The 19,348-nt window shown below is 39.2% G+C and overlaps 1 protein-coding gene across 1 annotated transcript in view; it reads right to left on the minus strand.

Moving 5' to 3' along the window:
* The window catches only part of LOC116970973 (hippocampus abundant transcript 1 protein-like), a 61,093-nt gene that overhangs the window by 3,439 nt on the left and 38,306 nt on the right, over positions 1-19,348 (minus strand). Inside the window, exons 6-11 of the mRNA XM_033017719.1 lie at positions 18,084-18,302; positions 16,584-16,697; positions 15,722-15,793; positions 14,804-14,916; positions 14,216-14,313; positions 6,712-6,857 (exon numbers count right to left, since the gene is read on the minus strand). Coding sequence (XP_032873610.1) covers positions 6,712-6,857; positions 14,216-14,313; positions 14,804-14,916; positions 15,722-15,793; positions 16,584-16,697; positions 18,084-18,302 — 762 coding nt within the window. The remainder of the gene's footprint in view (positions 1-6,711; positions 6,858-14,215; positions 14,314-14,803; positions 14,917-15,721; positions 15,794-16,583; positions 16,698-18,083; positions 18,303-19,348) is intronic.

The raw sequence follows: 19,348 nt of genomic DNA on the forward strand, positions 1-19,348 counted from the left end.
TCATGGTTAGTAGTCATGTTAAGTCAAGAGTGTTTTATTGCCATATATCCCGGATGGGTCAATGAAATTCTTATTTGCTGCAGCACAACAGAACTTAGTACACAACGGGGAAGAGAAAAAAAAAGAAAAAGTTAAATAAAAAACAAATATAAGTCTTTTGCAGTTCAGAGCTTATTCGTTGTTGTGTTTAATTCGTTGTTGTAAAGCCAGTACCTTCAGCAGCCATACATGCCCAGGCCATAACACCCCCACCACCGTGGTTCAGATTACTTTGCTCTTGCCATCACTCTGATATGTTAATCTTCATTTCATCTGTCCACAAGATGTTTTTCCACAACTGTGGGTGCTCTTTTAAGTACTACTTAGCAAACTGTAACCTGGCCATCCTATTTATGCGGCTAACCAGTGGTTTGCCTCTGTATTTCTCTTCATGAAGTCTTCTGCAGACAGTGGTCATTGACAAATCCACACCTGACTCCTGAAGTTTTTCTGATCTGTCGGACAGGTGTTTGGGGATTTTTCTTTATTATAGAGAGAATTCTTCTGTCATCAGCTGTGGAGGTCTTCCTTGGCCTGACGGTCCCTTTGTGATTAGTAAGCTCACCAGTGCTCTCTTTCTTCTTAATTATGCTCTAAACAGTTGATTTTGGTAAGCCTATGGTTTTGCTGATAATAGTTTTATTCTTGTTTCTCAGTCTCATGATGGCTTATTTGACTTTTATTGGCACAACTTTGGTCTTCCTGTTGATAAACAGCAATAAGTTTCCAATGGTGATGGAATGACAGGAGGAAAGACTAGGTGCTGAGAGCTCTCTTATACCTGCATTGAGTAGGCAATTAGACACACCTGAGCAATTACAAACGCATGTGAAGCCATGTGTCCCAAATACTTTGGTGCCCTGAAATGGGGGGACTATGTATAAACACAGCTGGAATTTCTACATGGTGAAAACCAAAATGTATAAAAATGGCCTTTAATAAAATCTGATTTTTTCTATTATAAATCTCAAATTGTGGAGTGGAGGCAAATGAATAAATGATGTGTCTTTGTCCCAAACATTATGGAGGGCACTGTAGGTTGAAGTAAGGGTAGCACTAGGGTAGTGGAAATTGTCTTTGTGACAAGAATAAATATGGAATTAGAAGTTTAGTTCAGAATTAAAAATGATTGTAAACTGTCTAGTTTAACCTGAGACACACTGGCGGCGAATCGAGATAACATTTTGAATGTGATAGGAGTTAAATTACAATGCAATTGGTCTTTGTAATATTCAGCAGGATAAATTAAGACTCCTCGCTATGTGGATGCTGAATAAACTGACAGAGTATTTGACATGAGGAAGCTGGGAGAAACACATGGAAGAGGATTTCCAAAGTCTACAGAGTGATTTAGACCATTATGAAAAATGGGCTGAAAGATGGCAGATGGAGTTTAATGCTGATAAATGTGAGGTGCTACACCTTGGCAGGATAAATCAAAATAGGACGTACATGGTAAATGGTAGGGAATTGAAAAATGCAGTTGAACAGAGGGATCTGGGAATAACCGTGCATAGTTCCTTGAAGGTGGAATCTCATATAGATAGGGTGGTAAAGAAAGCTTTTGGTATGCTAGCCTTTATAAATCAGAGCATTGAGTATAGAAGCTGGGATGTAACGTTAAAATTGTACAAGGCATTGGTGAGACCAAATCTGGAGTATGGTGTACAATTTTGGTCGCCCAATTATAGGAAGGATGTCAACAAAATAGAGAGAGTACAGAGGAGATTTACTAGAATGTTGCCTGGGTTTCAACAACTAAGTTACAGAGATAGGTTGAATAAGTTAGGTCTTTATTCTCTGGAACGCAGAAGGTTAAGGGGAGACTTGATAGAGGTCTTTAAAATGATGAGAGGGATAGACAGAGTTGATGTGGACAAGCTTTTTCCTTTGAGAATAGGGAAGATTCAAACAAGAGGACATGACTTCAGAATTAAGGGACAGAAGTTTAGGGGTAACATGAGGGGGAACTTCTTTACTCAGAGTGGTAGCGGTGTGGAATGAGCTTCCAGTGGAAGTGGTGGAGGCAGGTTCGTTGGTATCATTTAAAAATAAATTGGATAGGCATATGGATGAGAAGGGAATGGAGGGTTATGGTATGAGTGCAGGCAGGTGGGACTAAGGGAAAAAAGTTGTTCGGCACGGACTTGTAGGGCCGAGATGGCCTGTTTCCGTGCTGTAATTGTTATATGGTTACATCATGCCTGCAGGATGCTGGTGGGCACTTCCCTATATATCCACATGATGTCACCACTGAGCAACATTACAACAAGAAAGAACCAGGTGTGTCACGGTGGTATTAAAAAGGGTTAAGGGAAAAATGTGATGCAGAATAACAAAGGACTGATGGAGATACTAGTTTGACTGTGAAAATGTGAGCGCCTCAGACTTGCTGGCTTCCTTGGTAATTTTGTTTGAATGCTAATAACAAGTGTTTTTCTTGCAGAATAAAACATTAATGAAAGTGTTACTCAGCGGGACAGGCAGCATCTCTGGAGAGAAGGAATGGGTGATGTTTTGGGTCGAGACCCTTCTTCAGGCTTGTTAGGGATACGGGAAACGAGAGATATAGATGGTGATGTCGAGAGATAAAGAACAATGAATTAAAGATATGCAAAAAAGTAATGATGATAAAGGAAGCAGGCTATTGTTAGCTGTTTGTTGGGTGAAAATGATAATCTAGTCCGACTTGGGTGGGGGAGGGAGAGGGAATGCCGGGGCAACCTGAAGTGAGAGAAATCAATATTCATGCCACTGGGCTGTCTATCCCTCCCTCGCCCAAGTCGCACTAGCTTCTCAACTTCCCTCTACAAACCAAAGATCCTATAGCAAGCAAGATAGTGCACTCCTGCTAAAACCAATGGGCTGACGTGTAGTATGCAACGGAGTGGAACATCAGCCTTTTAGTCGGTCATTTCAGTAAACCCGACCCGACTTTGTATATCCCTCTCGCAGTGCAATCAGCGTTACGGGGGAACAGTTTGTGTGTGTGATAGTGTTAGATTCATAATTCATAATTCTGTTATTTTTTGTTAATAAATATGTTAATAGATTATAATTCTGTTAATTTTCTTTTTTAATGTTTTGGATTCAAAGCCCCGGGATTGGGATCAGACTGTGTAAATTAAAATTAAATTAAATTTCTTTATTTATATAGCACATTTTTAGTCAACTTGCATTGACCCCAAAGTGCTTCACATAATTACATTCACACACACAGGCAAAGATGGGTGAAATGTCTTGCCCAAGGATGTAAGGGTGGAGGGGGGCACTATGGGCAAAGAGGCTGTGCCCACATGGCAGTGTAAAAGGGGAGACCTTTCCAATCCACGCTTCCTTCTTTCTGTCTCCGCTGTGCCTTTTCAAAACTGGTTGTTTATTTTTTCCGCAAAAAGAGAAAGGTGGAGTGAGCGAGAGTGAGGGGCTGAGGCTTGCACCGACCGACCGAGCGAGCGAATGTAGCCCAAGGAAAGTCCGCCTGCTCCCCACCCCTTCTGCCCCAACAAATAACAAATGTAGTTTGCAAGATGCTGAGACCTGCGAACGGGGAACAGCTGCACGCTGTGAACTATGTGGAGGAATATCTGGATTCAATCGAGTCTCTGCCTTTTGATCTCCAGAGGAACGTTTCTCTGATGAGGGAAATCAATGCTCAATACCAAGGTAAGAACTGGGGTACGAGCCCGACCCCAACCAAACTGCAGCAGCACTGGGGCAGGCCGAACAAAAGAGTCGTTCCAGCAGTCAGCCATTTTGACAGAAAGAGGAATAAATGTCCGACAATCAGCGACGCAGAGGAGTAGTGAAGAGCAGACCGGTCCGGAGTTTGGGAGCCGGGCAGCGAGCGTGATGGGGGAAGATAGCGAAGGGCCGTCTGTTCTCAGCTTCGGATCTCATACCCGCCCTCTTTCCCCCCGTCAGTGAGTCTCTTTAACGGGGCAGAGAGGCAGTGAGAAAATGAGGAGAATACTTTCCCAAAGATCTTTGATTTTTACGAGGATGTTTCCATAACCGGCTTCCGTCTCCGTACTAGAATCTTTGCTCAGCTATGGTGGACAAAGATGGCGGAGACGGAAGCCGGTTACGGAAATGGGGCCGAAGATTACCCATGACCCTACCAGGTCTTTTTCGTCGAGTGGGCTATCTTGCTTGCTATAGGATCTTTGCTACAAACAGCTAACAATGGACTGTTTCCTTTATCATCGTCACTTTTTTGCATATCTTTCATTCATTGCTTTATCTCTCTATATCACTGTCTATATTTCTAGTTTCCCTTATCCCTAACCAGTCTCGACCCGAGAAGGGTCTCGACATCACCCATTCCTTCTCTTCAGAGATGCTGCTTGTCCTGCTAAGTTACTCCAGTTTTTTGTTGCTAACTTCAGTTTAAACCAGTTCCTTCTTACACATTAATGAAAATGCCAATGAAAAAAAACTAGCCTGAAGATAGGAGTATGGGTGTGTGCATGTGGGAGGGATTAGATAGTAAAATTGATATTTTTGGGGCTTCAAGACAATTTCCAAAAAAAGCAACAAAAAAAGCTAGAGTGATATAGAGTACATACGTCAGTATTGAATATTCTGACTCACAGGCAGAATTAAACTGTCATAAATAATCTTTCTACCATTATGACGATGATCACTGGAAGGCATAGTAAATTGTTTTGCAAGTTTTATGTGCAGAAGAGGTTTAAGAGGAAATGCGGCAACATAAGGTCAGAGGTTAATTCACATAGCAATTAAAGTTTGGAGAAAATCTATTAAGATCTGCAACATTTCTTCTTGAAAAGTTATTTATTTCAATGGATAAACCATGGAGAGGATTTGCTTGTGTTTGAAGGTATCTCCAAAGTTATTATTTTGCTCCTCATACGTAATACCTTACTGGACAGTCACGTTATACATATTTATGGGACAAAACTCTTCACCATGATTTTTTATTAACTTTCTCAGCGAAGGTTGAATGTCCACATCGAGCAGCAGAACACCAATACAGAGCAATTAATAAAATCTCAGGAACAGAATATTTTCTTCTTGTAACTTGGAAGACAACATATGTCAAGAAATAATGAGTGGGAATCCAAGGTGCTCTGGCCTTGAAGAAGAGACACAAGACTGGCTAAATTCTAGGCACAGTGCAGTATTATTAGCTCAAGAGCCTTTATTCTGTCTCTACCAGGAGGAAGTATATTTCCAAATGCCATTAGTTGGTAGGCACACGTATGATGCAGTGTACTTGAAATTTATAGTGAAAACACAAATTAGATCAATCCCAATAACCAAATACAAAATAACTATAAAACTCAGGATTACTGATACAAATGTGTAACAAAGAAAAGCATTGGAATAAAGGATTTTTAAAGAAATTGATTGCTGAAATTAATTTACCAATAATCTGCAGCATAAATGTATACAGGTCCTCTCCAGTTCTGAATGTATCAAATGTACAGCCGATATACAAGAGTGTTAGTGAGACTAGCGGGATGGATTTGCTGCCGTTTGCTGGGTCAGGCACCTACTGCTGTGTGGGAACTCAGCTCGCAGCAACATCCGAATGGTTGAGTTTAATACACTGGTTGGTCCGGGTTTTTATTTAAATGTATTGCCAAGAGGCTGCACGTCTGACTTCAGTTTACAAACAATTCTTTGTATCAAAATGTTGTTGTGACCAGAGGAGGACCTGTCAATTTCTGCTTTTTGGGCCATTCTTGGTCACATGTGTGACCAAAATTATGTAAAATTGTGGAATACATCTATTCTAATTCTGAAATCATTACAGGTATATTGTTTTGTACTGTATATATGACTCATATTTTTTTCAAAGATTATCAAGTAAAAATTTTATGTTATGCTGACAATGTTTGTTTAGGGTCAGAGTCAAATATGGCTGGCCACATGTGTGCCCTCATACAGAAGCTGTTTTTTCATAACTGTTTTCTCTTACAAACTGATTTTTAAAAAGATAGAATGTTCATATCTTTAGCAGACATGCATTATAGTTCTGTAGGTAGGAAAATAGCAATGAATAAGATTAATCTCTTACAAGAATTTTTTAATGTATGACTTTATGTCAGGGGTCGGCAACCTTGTTCTGCATAGGGGCCAGGACGCATGTCTGTCAGCAGATGGCGGGCTACATCTATCACGTGTACACATGGATCCCGCCCCTTCGAGGACGCCACTCATACTCACTCGTCCCCGGCCTATTGACAACCCCGATCCCGATAAAGATCATAGAGCGGATCTTTGATCCCGACAGTGAAGCCCAGACACAGAAGGTGCGCGGCCGTGCCGGCGGCTTTGCGCAGGATGCAATACACAGAGCTCGGCGTCCTCGGCTCGGCCATTGCGGCCGCCAGCGCAGGCCTCCTTGTGTCACCGTGCCTGGGCGCCGCGGCCTCGGGAGGTACCGGAGATGATGGAAGTCGACGGGCCAGATAAATACGGGGGGGAAAAAATAACGCTTGCGGGCCGGATGATTTCGGGTTATGGCCGCATTCGGTCCGAGGGCCGTAGGTTGCCAACCCTGGTTTATGTGATGACATCCGGTCACGTGTGTGAAATTTGGTTCACTTTCCAAAGAATGGCCCATTTATAGAATTAGATTGGTTAACTTTAGTACAAATACACATTCAGATATTAATTTAGAAATCAACATATTTAAGATTTTACCTCTACTTTGGGATCTGGCACGTTGACCGTTTTGTCAGAGGTTACATCCAGCTCCACATGGAACATGTAGAAAATAAACCCATACAGAGCAGGTCCAAGGCCATTGCACAGCCCTCTGATTCCTGTGATCATTCCTTGCACAACACCTTAAAAAAAGTTGGATTATTAATTACTTCAGAAATGAATGAAGTTGTACTTAGATTATACAGTACTGTTTTTGTTTTTAAAGCATTTGAAGCTGTTACACAATTGAATAAGATCGTGGGTCATTTTTCTTCCTCAACTCCGGTTTATAGCAATGTCTAGATTTTGAACAAATTCACTCATCATAACTACTTGATGTGCTTTGTTCGAATTCCAAGATCCTGGCCCTGGACACAAGTAAAATGTTGCCGTCATTATCAAGGCCTGGCTCGGGATACCGAAGAAGGAAGGAGACTGCAGAAAGTGGTGAACATTGCCCTATCCATTACAGGTATGAACTCCCTGCCATGAAGAAGGTCTACAGGAAACGCTGACTTGAAAAGGCAGCTAATATCAGACCCACAACACCCATGGTACCTGTAATGCTGCTACTATTGGGAGGATGGAACAAGAGCCTGAGAACTTACTTCCAGGTTCAAGAATTGCTTCATCCCACCAACCATTAGGCTCTTGAACCACAAAGCACCACCCTAACCACAATCCTAACTCAGCACAGAACTACTATGGACTAATTTTTGGTTGCAATATATACTTCGGCTTGCACTATTATGGTCTGGTTAACTATTAAAATTTATCGTTATTTATGTGTATTTATTGGTTGTAAGAGCCTATAAAATTGCAGCTAGAATTTCATTATTCTATTCCCAGTGTACCTGACAATTAATTTTGATTACCTATGCCGAATTATCTTATATCCAGCATCATTGGTTTTTATATCGATATAACAGATGATATTCAGAGAGATGTGATGCAATGCATTTTACTGGAAAATAAGGGGAAAGAAATGGGAAATAAAATGGTGCAAATGAACGTAGGTGAATAAGAAAGAGTACGACCGGAAGATAGCCTGCACAAATCATTTAAGGTGATGAATGTTTCTTGTGAGCAAGAACAGGTTAATGTAGAGGTCAAAGTATGGACTTCCAAAATGCATTTGATCAGATGCCATAAAATTGGTTTTGGGATCAAGTCTCAAGGTCATGGAATAAATATCATAAGACATAAGAGCAGAATTTGTCTATTTATTCAGCCCATCGAGTCTATTCCACTGAGACGTCACACAGGAGCTTACAGTGGCTGAATAAATAAAAGGGGCTGAATAAGCATCAATAGAAAATTGGATAACAGGAAAAGTAATAGTGAAATGTTAACTTTTGGAATGCAGGCAAATGTACCACAGAGTTTTCCAGAAGTTGGTACTAGGGTTTTTCTTAACATGAGAGAATGAAATGGAATTGGGTGCACAAGACAATTTCCAAATGACAAAAATTGGAGAACTAACAAGAGATTTCAAGAAGATACAGGTAGACTGGTAGAATGGACAGATGAGTGGTAGTTACATTTTAATGCTGAAGAATGAGAAATGTTGCATTTGGGTTGGAAACATGAGAGAAAGTAAAATAAACTCTAGAACAATTCTAAAAGATGTACAAGAACAGAGATTTGAGGGCATCGTATATATTTTGTTGAAAGAATCCCGGCAACTTGGGAAAGTAGCTGCAAAAGCATAAAAATCCTGTGCTTTACGAATACAGGTACCTCTGCTATAATGTGGTAGTTGAGTTCCTAAGAAAACTTACTACAGAGAAGGGGGAAAAAAATCATATTATAAAAACAATTGTCAATGGAAAAAAGTTTAGGGGCTAGAAAGATCCAGATACATAATAACAGTTATTTTCCCTTAGAAGTTTCAATAATAAATAAGTATTTAATAGATACAACACGAGGATAGACACAAAAAGCTGGAGTAACTCAGCGGGACAGGCAGCGTCTCTGGAGAGAAGGAATGGATGATGTTTTGGCCTGCATAATACAGAAAAGTGTTCCCCAGGTCATCAATCGCGATATTTCCAATTAATGTTAATAAAAAAGAACAGGCAGCTCTGTTATAACGCACATTATGGAAACAGGCCTTTCAACCTACCACATTCATCAATTACCCATCTATACCAATCCCATTCACCAGAACTTAGTCCCTAGCTTTCCAGGCCTTGCAATACAAATGTGGATAACCTCACAAATTTGCTAATGCTACTTTGAATCCCTTCATCCAAATCATTGATATATATTGTAAATAGCTGCGGTCCCAGCACCGAGCCTTGCGGTACCCCACTAGTCACTGCCTGCCATTCTGAAAGGGACCCGTTAATCCCTACTTTTTGTTTCCTGTCTGCCAACCACTTCTCTATCCATGTCAGCACTCTACCCCCCAATACCATGTGCCCTAATTTTGCCACCTAATCTCCTATGTGGGACCTTATCAAATGCTGAGAATCCAGGTACACTACATCCACTGGCTCTCCCTTGTCCATTTTCCTAGTTACATCTTCAAAAAATTCCAGAAGATTAGTCAAGCGTGATTTCCCCTTCGTAAATCCATGCTGACTCGGACTGTTACTGCTATCCAAATATTCGGCTATCTCAATAGACAACAGGTGCAGGAGTAGGCCATTCGGCCCTTCGAGCCAGCATCGGCCCTTCGAGCCTCATCTTTTATAATTGACTCCAGCATCATCCCCACCACCGATGTCAGGCTAACTGGTCTATAATTCCCTGTTTTCTCTCTCCCGCCTTTCTTAAAAAGTGGGATTACATTAGCTACCCTCCAATTCACAGGAATTGATCCCGAGTCTATAGAACATTGGAAAATTATCACCAATGCATCCACGATTTCTAGGGCCACTTCCTTAAGTACCCTGGGATACAGACCATCAGGCCCTGGGTATTTATCAGCCTTCAGTCCCATCAGTCCATCCAACACCATTTCCTGCTTAATGTGGATTTCCTTCAGTTCCTCCGTCACCCCAGATCCTCTGGCCACTACAATATCAGGAAGATTGTTTGTGGCTTCCTTAGTGAAGACAGATCCAAAGTACCTGTTCAACTCATCTGCCATTTCCTTGTTCCCCATAATAAATTCACCTTTTTCGGTCTTCAAGGGTCCAACTTTAGTCTTAACTAATTTTTTCCTCTTCACATACCTAAAGAAGCTTTTACTATCCTGCTTTATATTCTTGGCTAGCTTACCTTCGGACCTCATCTTTTCTCCCCGTATTGTATTTTTGGTTATTTTCTGTTGCTCTTTAAACATTACCCAATCCTTTTGCTTCCCGCTGATCTTTGTTACGTTGTACTTCTTTGCTTTAATTTTTATACTGTCCCTGACGTCCCTTGTAAGCCATGGTGGTCCCTTTCTCCCCTTAGAATCTTTCTTCCTTCTACGAATGAACTGATCCTGCACCTTCTGTATTATTCCCAGAAACACCTGCCATTTTTGTTCCACTGTCATCCCTGCTAGTGGATCTTTCCAGTGGTGGAACACGCTGCCAGGGTGGTGGTGAAGACACATATGGTAGTGCTGTTTAAAAGGCCTTAAAGCCCCTGTCCCACTTAGGAAACCTGAACGGAAACCTCTGGAGACTTTGCGCCCCACCCAAGGTTTCCGTGCGGTTCCAGGAGGTTGCAGGTAGTAGAAGCAGGTAGGGAGACTGACAAAAATCTCCGGGAACCGCATGGAAACCTTGGGTGGGGCGTAAAGTCTCCAGAGGTTTCCATTCAGGTTTCCTAAGTGGGACGGGCATTAGATGGGTATGAGAAGCAGGCAATGGAGGGGTATGGATCACCTGCAGGCCGAGGAGATTAGTTTAACAACATCATGATTGGCATGAATATTGTGGCCAAAAGATTTGTTCCTGTGGTGCATGTTTATGTTCTTAATTTATAGGGCTTTGGGACGAAGGTGGAGTGGAACTAGTTGAATTGCTTTTTCTTAAATATGACACAGTCTTGATAGGCCAAATGCTTCTCCATACGTTGTAACCATTTTGAACTTGTTGGATTAAAATTTGCCAGGTCATCTATTCAAATCTAAAGTAGAAAAACATATGGAGTAGGATTCCATTTAAGATATAACAAACACGACCAACTCTGTAGTGTGTAGGAAGGAAATGCAGATTCTGGTTCACACCGAAGATAAGACACAAAGTCTGGAGGAACTCAGCGGGTCAGGGAGCATCTCTGGAGAGAAGGAATGGGTGACGTTTTGGGTCGAGACGAAATGTATAGGAAGAAACTGATTCACTTATCAAAACCCACAGAATGCTATATAGATTTTTAGATTTTCAAAACGCACAGAATAATGTGATTTTTAAATATGAAATAAACCCATTATCTTGCTAAATCGGATGCATTGAGAAATTCAATATGTGAAGACAAACAGAATAATGACACTCATCTGATACAATGGCTAATATTGTATATTACACAGTTACACTGTGCGGAGCCCAAGAAATTGGAGAAGAATTAAATGTTTAATGACAGAAGACAAAAATAAATGCCTGAGTCAACACTAAGCAAACCACAAACAATCCACCCATAGATAATTGTTCTTCATCTACAGTATCTTGTTAAGATCATTGCAGGTCTCTGACATTACAATAAGGGAAATGGTTACAATGAAAATTTAGCTATTGTTAGCTTATGATAAAACCCATCTTATTTTGGTACTCTTGTATTTCTCTGTAACAGTATAGCTATTTAGAGCAAAGTGGAGCTCACATTTGCCAAACCCTCTAATCAAAAATGTTTCTTGGTAACTACTTTAACCAAAATGGGATTCATATATCTTCCCACCCAGAAGGATTACAATGGTGATAGCAAAGTAAACAAATTTGAAGTTATATCATTACTTGAAGATCAGTCGCATTTGCTGCAACAGAATTTGTAAGGGTTCCATTCTGTTTGAAATGTCAAGAGTACATTCTCTTAGTACACTTTCTTTTACACCCACATAATTAAGTCATTTTGTTTATGTACATAAAAGTACATAAATGCTTGGCCAAACTATCCATCATACTGTGAGAATAAATATCTTAAACCTTTACAAACAAATTAAACCACAAAGCCAAGATCCGTTTACTGCTATTGTTTGTTAGCTTAGAATGCTAATAAAACGGTAACTGTGGAAAACACCACCTGTTATGGATTACATTTATTAATTGGGTAATTTCTTGAAAAAAAACTGTTGTCCTCACTCATAAAAGTGAAGCTATGCATGAAGCCTGTGTGTTATTGCTATGGCTTTGGAAAATCCTTGTAAACATCTCAGCAGATACCTAATCTGATACTAATTTTACTTGAATAAAAGCCAATTAGGAGATTACGACCTCTGGCGCAGCCATACAATTTGTCTCATTGTATAGCTAGAATTCGGTGCCTTGATCAACCATAATACAGAAGTTCATGGAGTCATGATAAACTCAATCAAAGCTCAATCATTGTGAATTGCAACTGAGAATAGTAAAGTTATGTGAGGTAATGCACAAAAGCTGCGTTAAAGTTCATTGTGCACAATTTATCCCACACAGGGATTTCAGCATGTGAACCTCTTGTAAATTACGATTCTTCACTGTTTTCAGAACTTTGATTTTTGATGAATAGATGCCAAGACAACCCTAGATGAGAAAGGTTAACTTAAGTCGTTGGAAAATTAAGAGAGTCCATAATTGAGGCACCACTGAGAACATGACGAGTGGCTAAAGTCCAAGTAGGGATTAAAAGTACGCTAATGGGCAGATTATGGCAAGCATAGTTCCCAACTATTCACTGTATTTATTGAAATGATGAAAGGAAGCCACAAATCTGGAGACAAAATGTGCAGCAGGGCGTGAGGAATGTGCAATTAAGATTATCATAGACTTGATGGATCAAATGGCCTGCCCCTGTGGTGTAAAAATATTCTACGATGAGTTTGGTGAAGACACAAAGATCGAAGCACAAAATTGAGAGATAGAAATAATTACGCGAATGACCATAACTACGTAAACAATTCAATCGGATAGCAGAGTGAACTTTCTCAATGGTGAACAGCTGGATACAGTAAGTCCAATGACACTTAGGATTTATGTACATTGCAATTAGAGAATAAACTGTAACAGAAAATAAAGGTGTAAACGGGTAGCCCTGAAAAAGACCGGTAGTTTCCACGGGTATTTAAAACAAAGAGCCTACGGAGTGACCATTGGTCCTATGGAAAACTAGTCTGGGGAATCAATTATGCAGAAACGCAGATGAATGAGGCAGGTGCTTTTTATCATTGCATCACTTGAGGATACAAGCAACATTCCAGAAATAGAAGAGATCAAGAATTGCAAAGGAGGGTTCTCAGGCCAATTCAAATTACCAGGAAAATGGTACAAAGAAACTTGTAGTGGCTGCAAGCTGATAGATCCAAAGGGATCTGGTGGACTTCACAGTAAGATTTTAAAAGTGACATGTGATATAACAAATATACAAGTTTCTAAAATTCCCTGAATTCTGGTACGGTTACGAGATTTTAAAGCAGCAAATATAACCCCTTTATTCAGAAAACAGACAGATAATAAAAAAACTACTGACCAGCTTAATGTAGCAAAAATGTTAGAAGCTATTATTTAAGATAAAATAGCAGGGCACTTTTGAAATAAAAAATAAAGATAATCAGTTAATCAGATAAAGTTAACTGTTTTGTGAACGGAAGATAAAGTGTGACCAATTTATTGGTGTTCTTGAAGTAATACATGCAGCAGATACAAATATCTGCACTTTACTCTGCTGCAGAGTTTTGGTCTCGAAATCTGAGGAAAGACATTCTTGCCATAGAGGGAGTACAGAGAAGGTTCACCAGACTGATTCCTGGGATGTCAGGACTTTCATATGAAGAGAGACTGGATAGACTCGGCTTGTACTCGCTAGAATTTAGAAGATTGAGGGGGGATATTATAGAAACTTACAAAATTCTGAAGGGGTTGGACAGGCTAGATGCAGGAAGATTATTCCCGATGTTGGGGAAGTCCAGAACAAGGGGTCACAGTTTAAGGATAAGGGGGAAGTCTTTTAGGACCGAGATGCGAAAATCATTTTTTACACAGAGAGTGGTGAATCTGTGGAATTCTCTGCCACAGAAGGTAGTTGAGGCCAGTTCATTGGCTATATTTAAGAGGGAGTTAGATGTGGCCCTTGTGGCTAAAGGGACCAGGGGGTATGGAGAGAAGGCAGGTACAGGATACCGAGTTGGATGATCAGCCATGATCATATTGAATGGCGGTGCAGGCTCGAAGGGCCGAATGGCCTACTCCTGCACCTATTTTCTATGTTTACTCAGATCTTCAGAGCATTTTGTTAAGGTGCCAAGAAATCCAAACTAGACAACTACAGAACTGATATGTGGAACACTTCTTTAATTATCAACAAATAAGAGTTAAATTTCAAGTTGAACATTGACAATGAATTAATTTTGCCTCTTCAATACAAAATCGCTTACCTTGCTGATCAGAATCTGCATTAGTTGAAACCAAAGCACTAACTGCTGGAAAAGTAATACTTGACATTGCTGCTACAGCTCCCGCTGCCCACATCATCCTAAAACAGTAAGCAACAATTAGGGAATCACATCAGAATCTTTCTTCATTAAAATTAATGTGGAGGAAGGAACTGCAGATGCTGGTTTAAACTGAAGATAGACACAAAACTCTGAAGTAATTCAGCAGGACAGGCAGCATCTCTGGAGAGAAGGAATGGTTGACGTTTTGGGTCGATTCAATTCATTAAATTTAATTTGCGTAATTAGACCCAAGAGTAGGACTGTGGCCATTTTCTATACTACAATCTCTTTTAAATTTCAGAAACAGTATAAATTCAAAAAATGTATGATTTTTTCCTGGATATTATGAAAACAAGTGATTCCTGCTTACAAGTAGGCATTCTTCATGCATATTTAGAATATGCTTCTCAAAAGGAGGAATCTGGGGGCTTAAGTATTCAAAATCCAGTTGTTTCTAGCACTAGTGGATATGCATGACTGCACTTTACTGAACACATGCCAGCACCTCACTGAAGCATGGCTACTTACCAGGGCTGGGATCCAAATCCATACCAAGTCAGCTGCAACATTTGAAATCCTAGACCAAGTAGCACAGTGTTCTTATTACCAATGGACCTCATTAGGATACTAAGAAATAAAGTCTGTGGAAACAGAAATCAGGAAAAATATTAATTAATCCACTTGCCTGTAAATAATATTTGTACCTATTAATATGAAGGATGGGAATGACAATAGGCAAAAAAATTACTTGTGGCAAAGCAGCTGGATCAGCAACAAAACAAAAATCTAAAGTTGCCAAGGGCCAACTTGTAACAATAAATTTGCCATTTCAGAGAGGTATAAAGTACATATAGCAATTTTCACTATAAACAGAAAATCAAAAACATGAATTTAAAAACTAGAACTACAGACTACAACAAATCTTTAGCAGGATTTAATTTAATTGAAACAGAATTAGAAACAAAGAAAATACTGGTGTATTAAAAGTGAATACATTGAAATCAGCGTGGGTTCGAATTCCTCCAACCCAAAACATCATTAAACAAAAACTAGATTGATGGAAAACAAAATTAATGACATTTTTACAGTGCTATTTTATAATTAGATCTGCTATTTTAAAATACATCTTATATGCTGTTCCTCCAACAACATAATATCCTCGTAGGAAACGAGCAGAAAGTAGGTTTAATACATTAAATGACAGAACTAACTATTTTGGAAAAGACACAGTAAAGCTTATATCACATTTACTTTCTCTCCCCCAATTTGTATCCCTTCTTTAATTCCATTTAGTTCAAAAACCTCTAAAGTTCCATGTAGCTAAATAAACAAGATTTCACGTAGCAAGTTTATAAAAGTCAGAATATTTCGTTTTAATTTTTACAAGCAATATTTTCATTAAAATGTTTTAAAATACTACAATGTACAAACATTTTGAATACCCACCTGTGCTATTATAGAGAGGATTCCTACCACAGCTATAAAGGCTGCAAGGTTCCCAGCAGAAAAATTGATAACCTGAGGAAATAATCAAAAGATTTAATTGTAAGTAGTAAGTTAAGAAACTGCCCTGTGACCTGCAAAAGAGTAGATAACTGCAGCTTCTTAGTAATTGGGGTTGTCAACTATTCACTTTTAGATTTAATCGTCAAAGTATCTGGTGGATTTTCTGTAAGTTGGCAAAATCAAAATTATTCTGCTTTTGCTCATGGGAAGTTATTGATCTTTAATAGGGTAAACAAAAAATATTCAAATTATCTAATCTTGCCTAGTTAATGCGAGGTGAGCGGGAGGGTCGGGCCAAATAAAGAAAGATGGGATCAAAAACTAATGTTCTCCTATTTATTACGAGGAATCAAGGGCACAAAAATAGTTAAAATTTAAGAAAACCAAATTGTGCTGCCCAGCTTGTATTCCCAATCATCTAATTGGTTGGCATTGAGCTCAAATACAATGTTAGCTCAATATAATTCAACTTCTTATATTGTGGTTTCATATATAAATCAAATACAGATTAGTTGTACATATAACAGAGGTGACTTGCAACACCACCGAAAATAGCAAATGGCCATTTGAGATAAGTATTCTCGAGAAAAGCACATCAGAACTTTTCCCCCCAAGAATAAAGCTTAGCTTAAAAGTTATAAGAGCACCTTTACATAACTACCAGTTGGCCAGGAAAGAAAGATAAGCGTTTTTTAATATCCTTAACTCTCCCAAAACCCAATAACCCTGCTGGCCAAATAAATAGCACCACTGAGGCTGAACATGAGATCAAGAAATACTACTTGAATGATCTTATACAAACCTGTTTAAGATAAAGGAAAAAGCTAGAGTATTGTCCAGCTTCGGGAAGGTATGAGAGAAACACAGTTATACAGATCAGCAGCACAGTGGTGTCCTTTCCAACCTTTTTCAAGGACTGCAACAGAAAAAAACCCATTGTAAATGTAGTCAGCCTTATTCTTATTAAGTCACATTCTTATTAAGTGTTGAGATAGATCAGAAACGAACAGCATTTGACCCAGGATCCTAAAGTTGACTAGCATGACAGAACAAATATAAAGTACAGAACTGTGTAGGAACATCAGGATTAAAGAAATAATGCCAAAAAAGATGAGACAATATAGATCATTGTTTATATTTGGGGTGACAAGGAGAAAGTGCTGAACAAACCAGTACCAAGGATGCAAGTTGAGATTGGCCTAAATGAGAACTAAGACAGCAGGCAAATAGCTTGGCCATCTCTGACAAACACACCACTAATGGAGAATAGCAAACCCAAGGGAGTATGGTGCAAGTTTCCCTACAAATCTATTATTGCTGTCAATACAAGACACCATAATTAAAAAAAAAAAAAATCAAATATGGGAAGAATTAATAAAACTCTAATGGCACATTATCTGACAAAAATATTCAAAAATTTGATAATTGATGATTTAATTGAAGCCACGGTGAAATAATATTTCCACAGAGCAGTAATAATTTTCAATGCACAGGAGTGCTAATAATCAACTTTTGTTACTGAGCTTCTCCATTATACAATTCTATAATTTTTTTACTATTTCTTAAATGCATTACAAATTGAATTAATGTTACAAACACTACAACATTTATCACCTTTGGATGATGGATTAACTACTACCTCATGGTAGCTTGATGCAGAAGTCAGTCAAAATAGAACATTGACTCCTGTAGCTCTTAGTTTGACAAGAATGAAAATGAAAATGGATAAAACTTTATACACATATAGGTTAGGTCCCATATTTTCCATCAAACAGAATAAGTTGCTATTTGTTCTTACAGCTCCCAGAGCATTCCGATAATCCCATTCTCCCACTTATTCTTCCGTTAATCAGTTCCCTCTCACGTCTGTCAACTTCCCCTGATTCTCCCTACACTCCAGCAGTATACATTAGGGGTAATGTACAGAAGCCAATGGATCGGCCAACCAGTTCATCTCCGGAACTTGAAAGCACGTGATAAATCTACATGGTTACAGAGAAAACCTTCAAATTCTACAGACAATTAAGAAAACACTCATAAGGTCATAAGGAATAAGACCATTTGGCCCATCAAGTCTACTCCGCCCTTCAATCATGGCTGATCTATCTCTCCCTCCTAACCCCATTCTCCTGCCTTCTCCCCATAACCCCTGACACCCGCACTAATCAAACCAGATCGATCTAATTACTGGAGCTGAGGCAGCGTCTCTGCCCTGCTGCAGCACTGTGCCTACTTGTTGCCTTCCGCAACCAATGTTACACCGTGGTAATTGCAGTTTATATACACATTAATGCATGCTTACAGAGAAAGGGTCTGCTTGCTCCCAGGTGAATGGTGATCCTCGTGAAGCTGGTCGCACCTTTTCCGGAAGAGATTCAGGCACGGCCACTAAGATAAAACATATGTCCAATGCTGCAATCACAGTGGCTACAAGTACCACAAGATTATCTCCATATTTACTAGAAAGATAAGCACCAATGGCTGGACTCATTACCAAGCTTGCTGCAAAGGTTGCTGATACCTAAAGGAGGGAGGAGTGAGAGAAATAAAAATAACTTTTACTTAAAAATACCATTAACAATTGTGTTTTTTTGCAAACAATTCTGGCAAAATCCATGAACTAAGCATGGTAAAAGATACCTTATGATGGAATTAATATGCACCTATATAAAGAGGCTTGTCCGTTTTATAGTGACTGATTTTATTTTCAACTAGCTCCAATAGACACAACAAACCAGACACACAATTGTGTCTACCTTCGATTTAAACCAGCATCTGCAGTTCTTTCTTACACACAATTTAACTTGTTGGTTTGATAAGAACCCATCCCATACACTGAGCATTGACAAATTTCACTTGCAACATTTGAGCTTCATACTATGTCCTCACAGTTGTCCAGTGAAGGAGCACGAACAACAAAACTAAATGAAATAAAACTTGGGTCATCGTCAATCTCATTACAATCGTCTACATAATGAGGTGCAGAGCTGTCATGAGTTTAAAAGAACTGGATCAAAATTAAAAACAGCAATCAATCAGGAATCATTCAGAAATTCCCAGTCAGGAATCTAGAAATTGGCATCAGAAGTGAAAAGGATCAGAATTGGCAAGTTCAATTATTGGCCCTGGTAAATAGAACTCAGCTAAACAAAAACATTGCCGTTCACACAAGATCAGCGTCATTTTAAAGCCTCATAGCAAATAGTGCTAAAATATACACAATTCAGAATAGACATCGCCAATTCCCGCTAACCGATGATCTTCACCTATCAAGATAAAACCAAGTGTAGATCTGTTTCAATTATTTTTTAATGGAAAACAAGACACTTGACCAATAGACCATAAAGATTGCCCAATTATCTCTTAACTGAGGAACAGATATATCACTTTAAATATTATATATTAACTGCTGGAAAATTATGCTGGTGACTACTATTACTGAATCATTGATAACATCTCTTTGTGAATGCATAAACACTTCAAACACTTAGGCCTGACGATGATGCATTTGTGACATTAGAAGGCAGCCTGGAGTTAATATTACTAAAAGGCAAATAATGAAGTGGC

This window comes from Amblyraja radiata, chromosome 3 (genome assembly GCF_010909765.2).
Source record: "Amblyraja radiata isolate CabotCenter1 chromosome 3, sAmbRad1.1.pri, whole genome shotgun sequence".
Lineage (NCBI taxonomy): Eukaryota > Metazoa > Chordata > Chondrichthyes > Rajiformes > Rajidae > Amblyraja > Amblyraja radiata.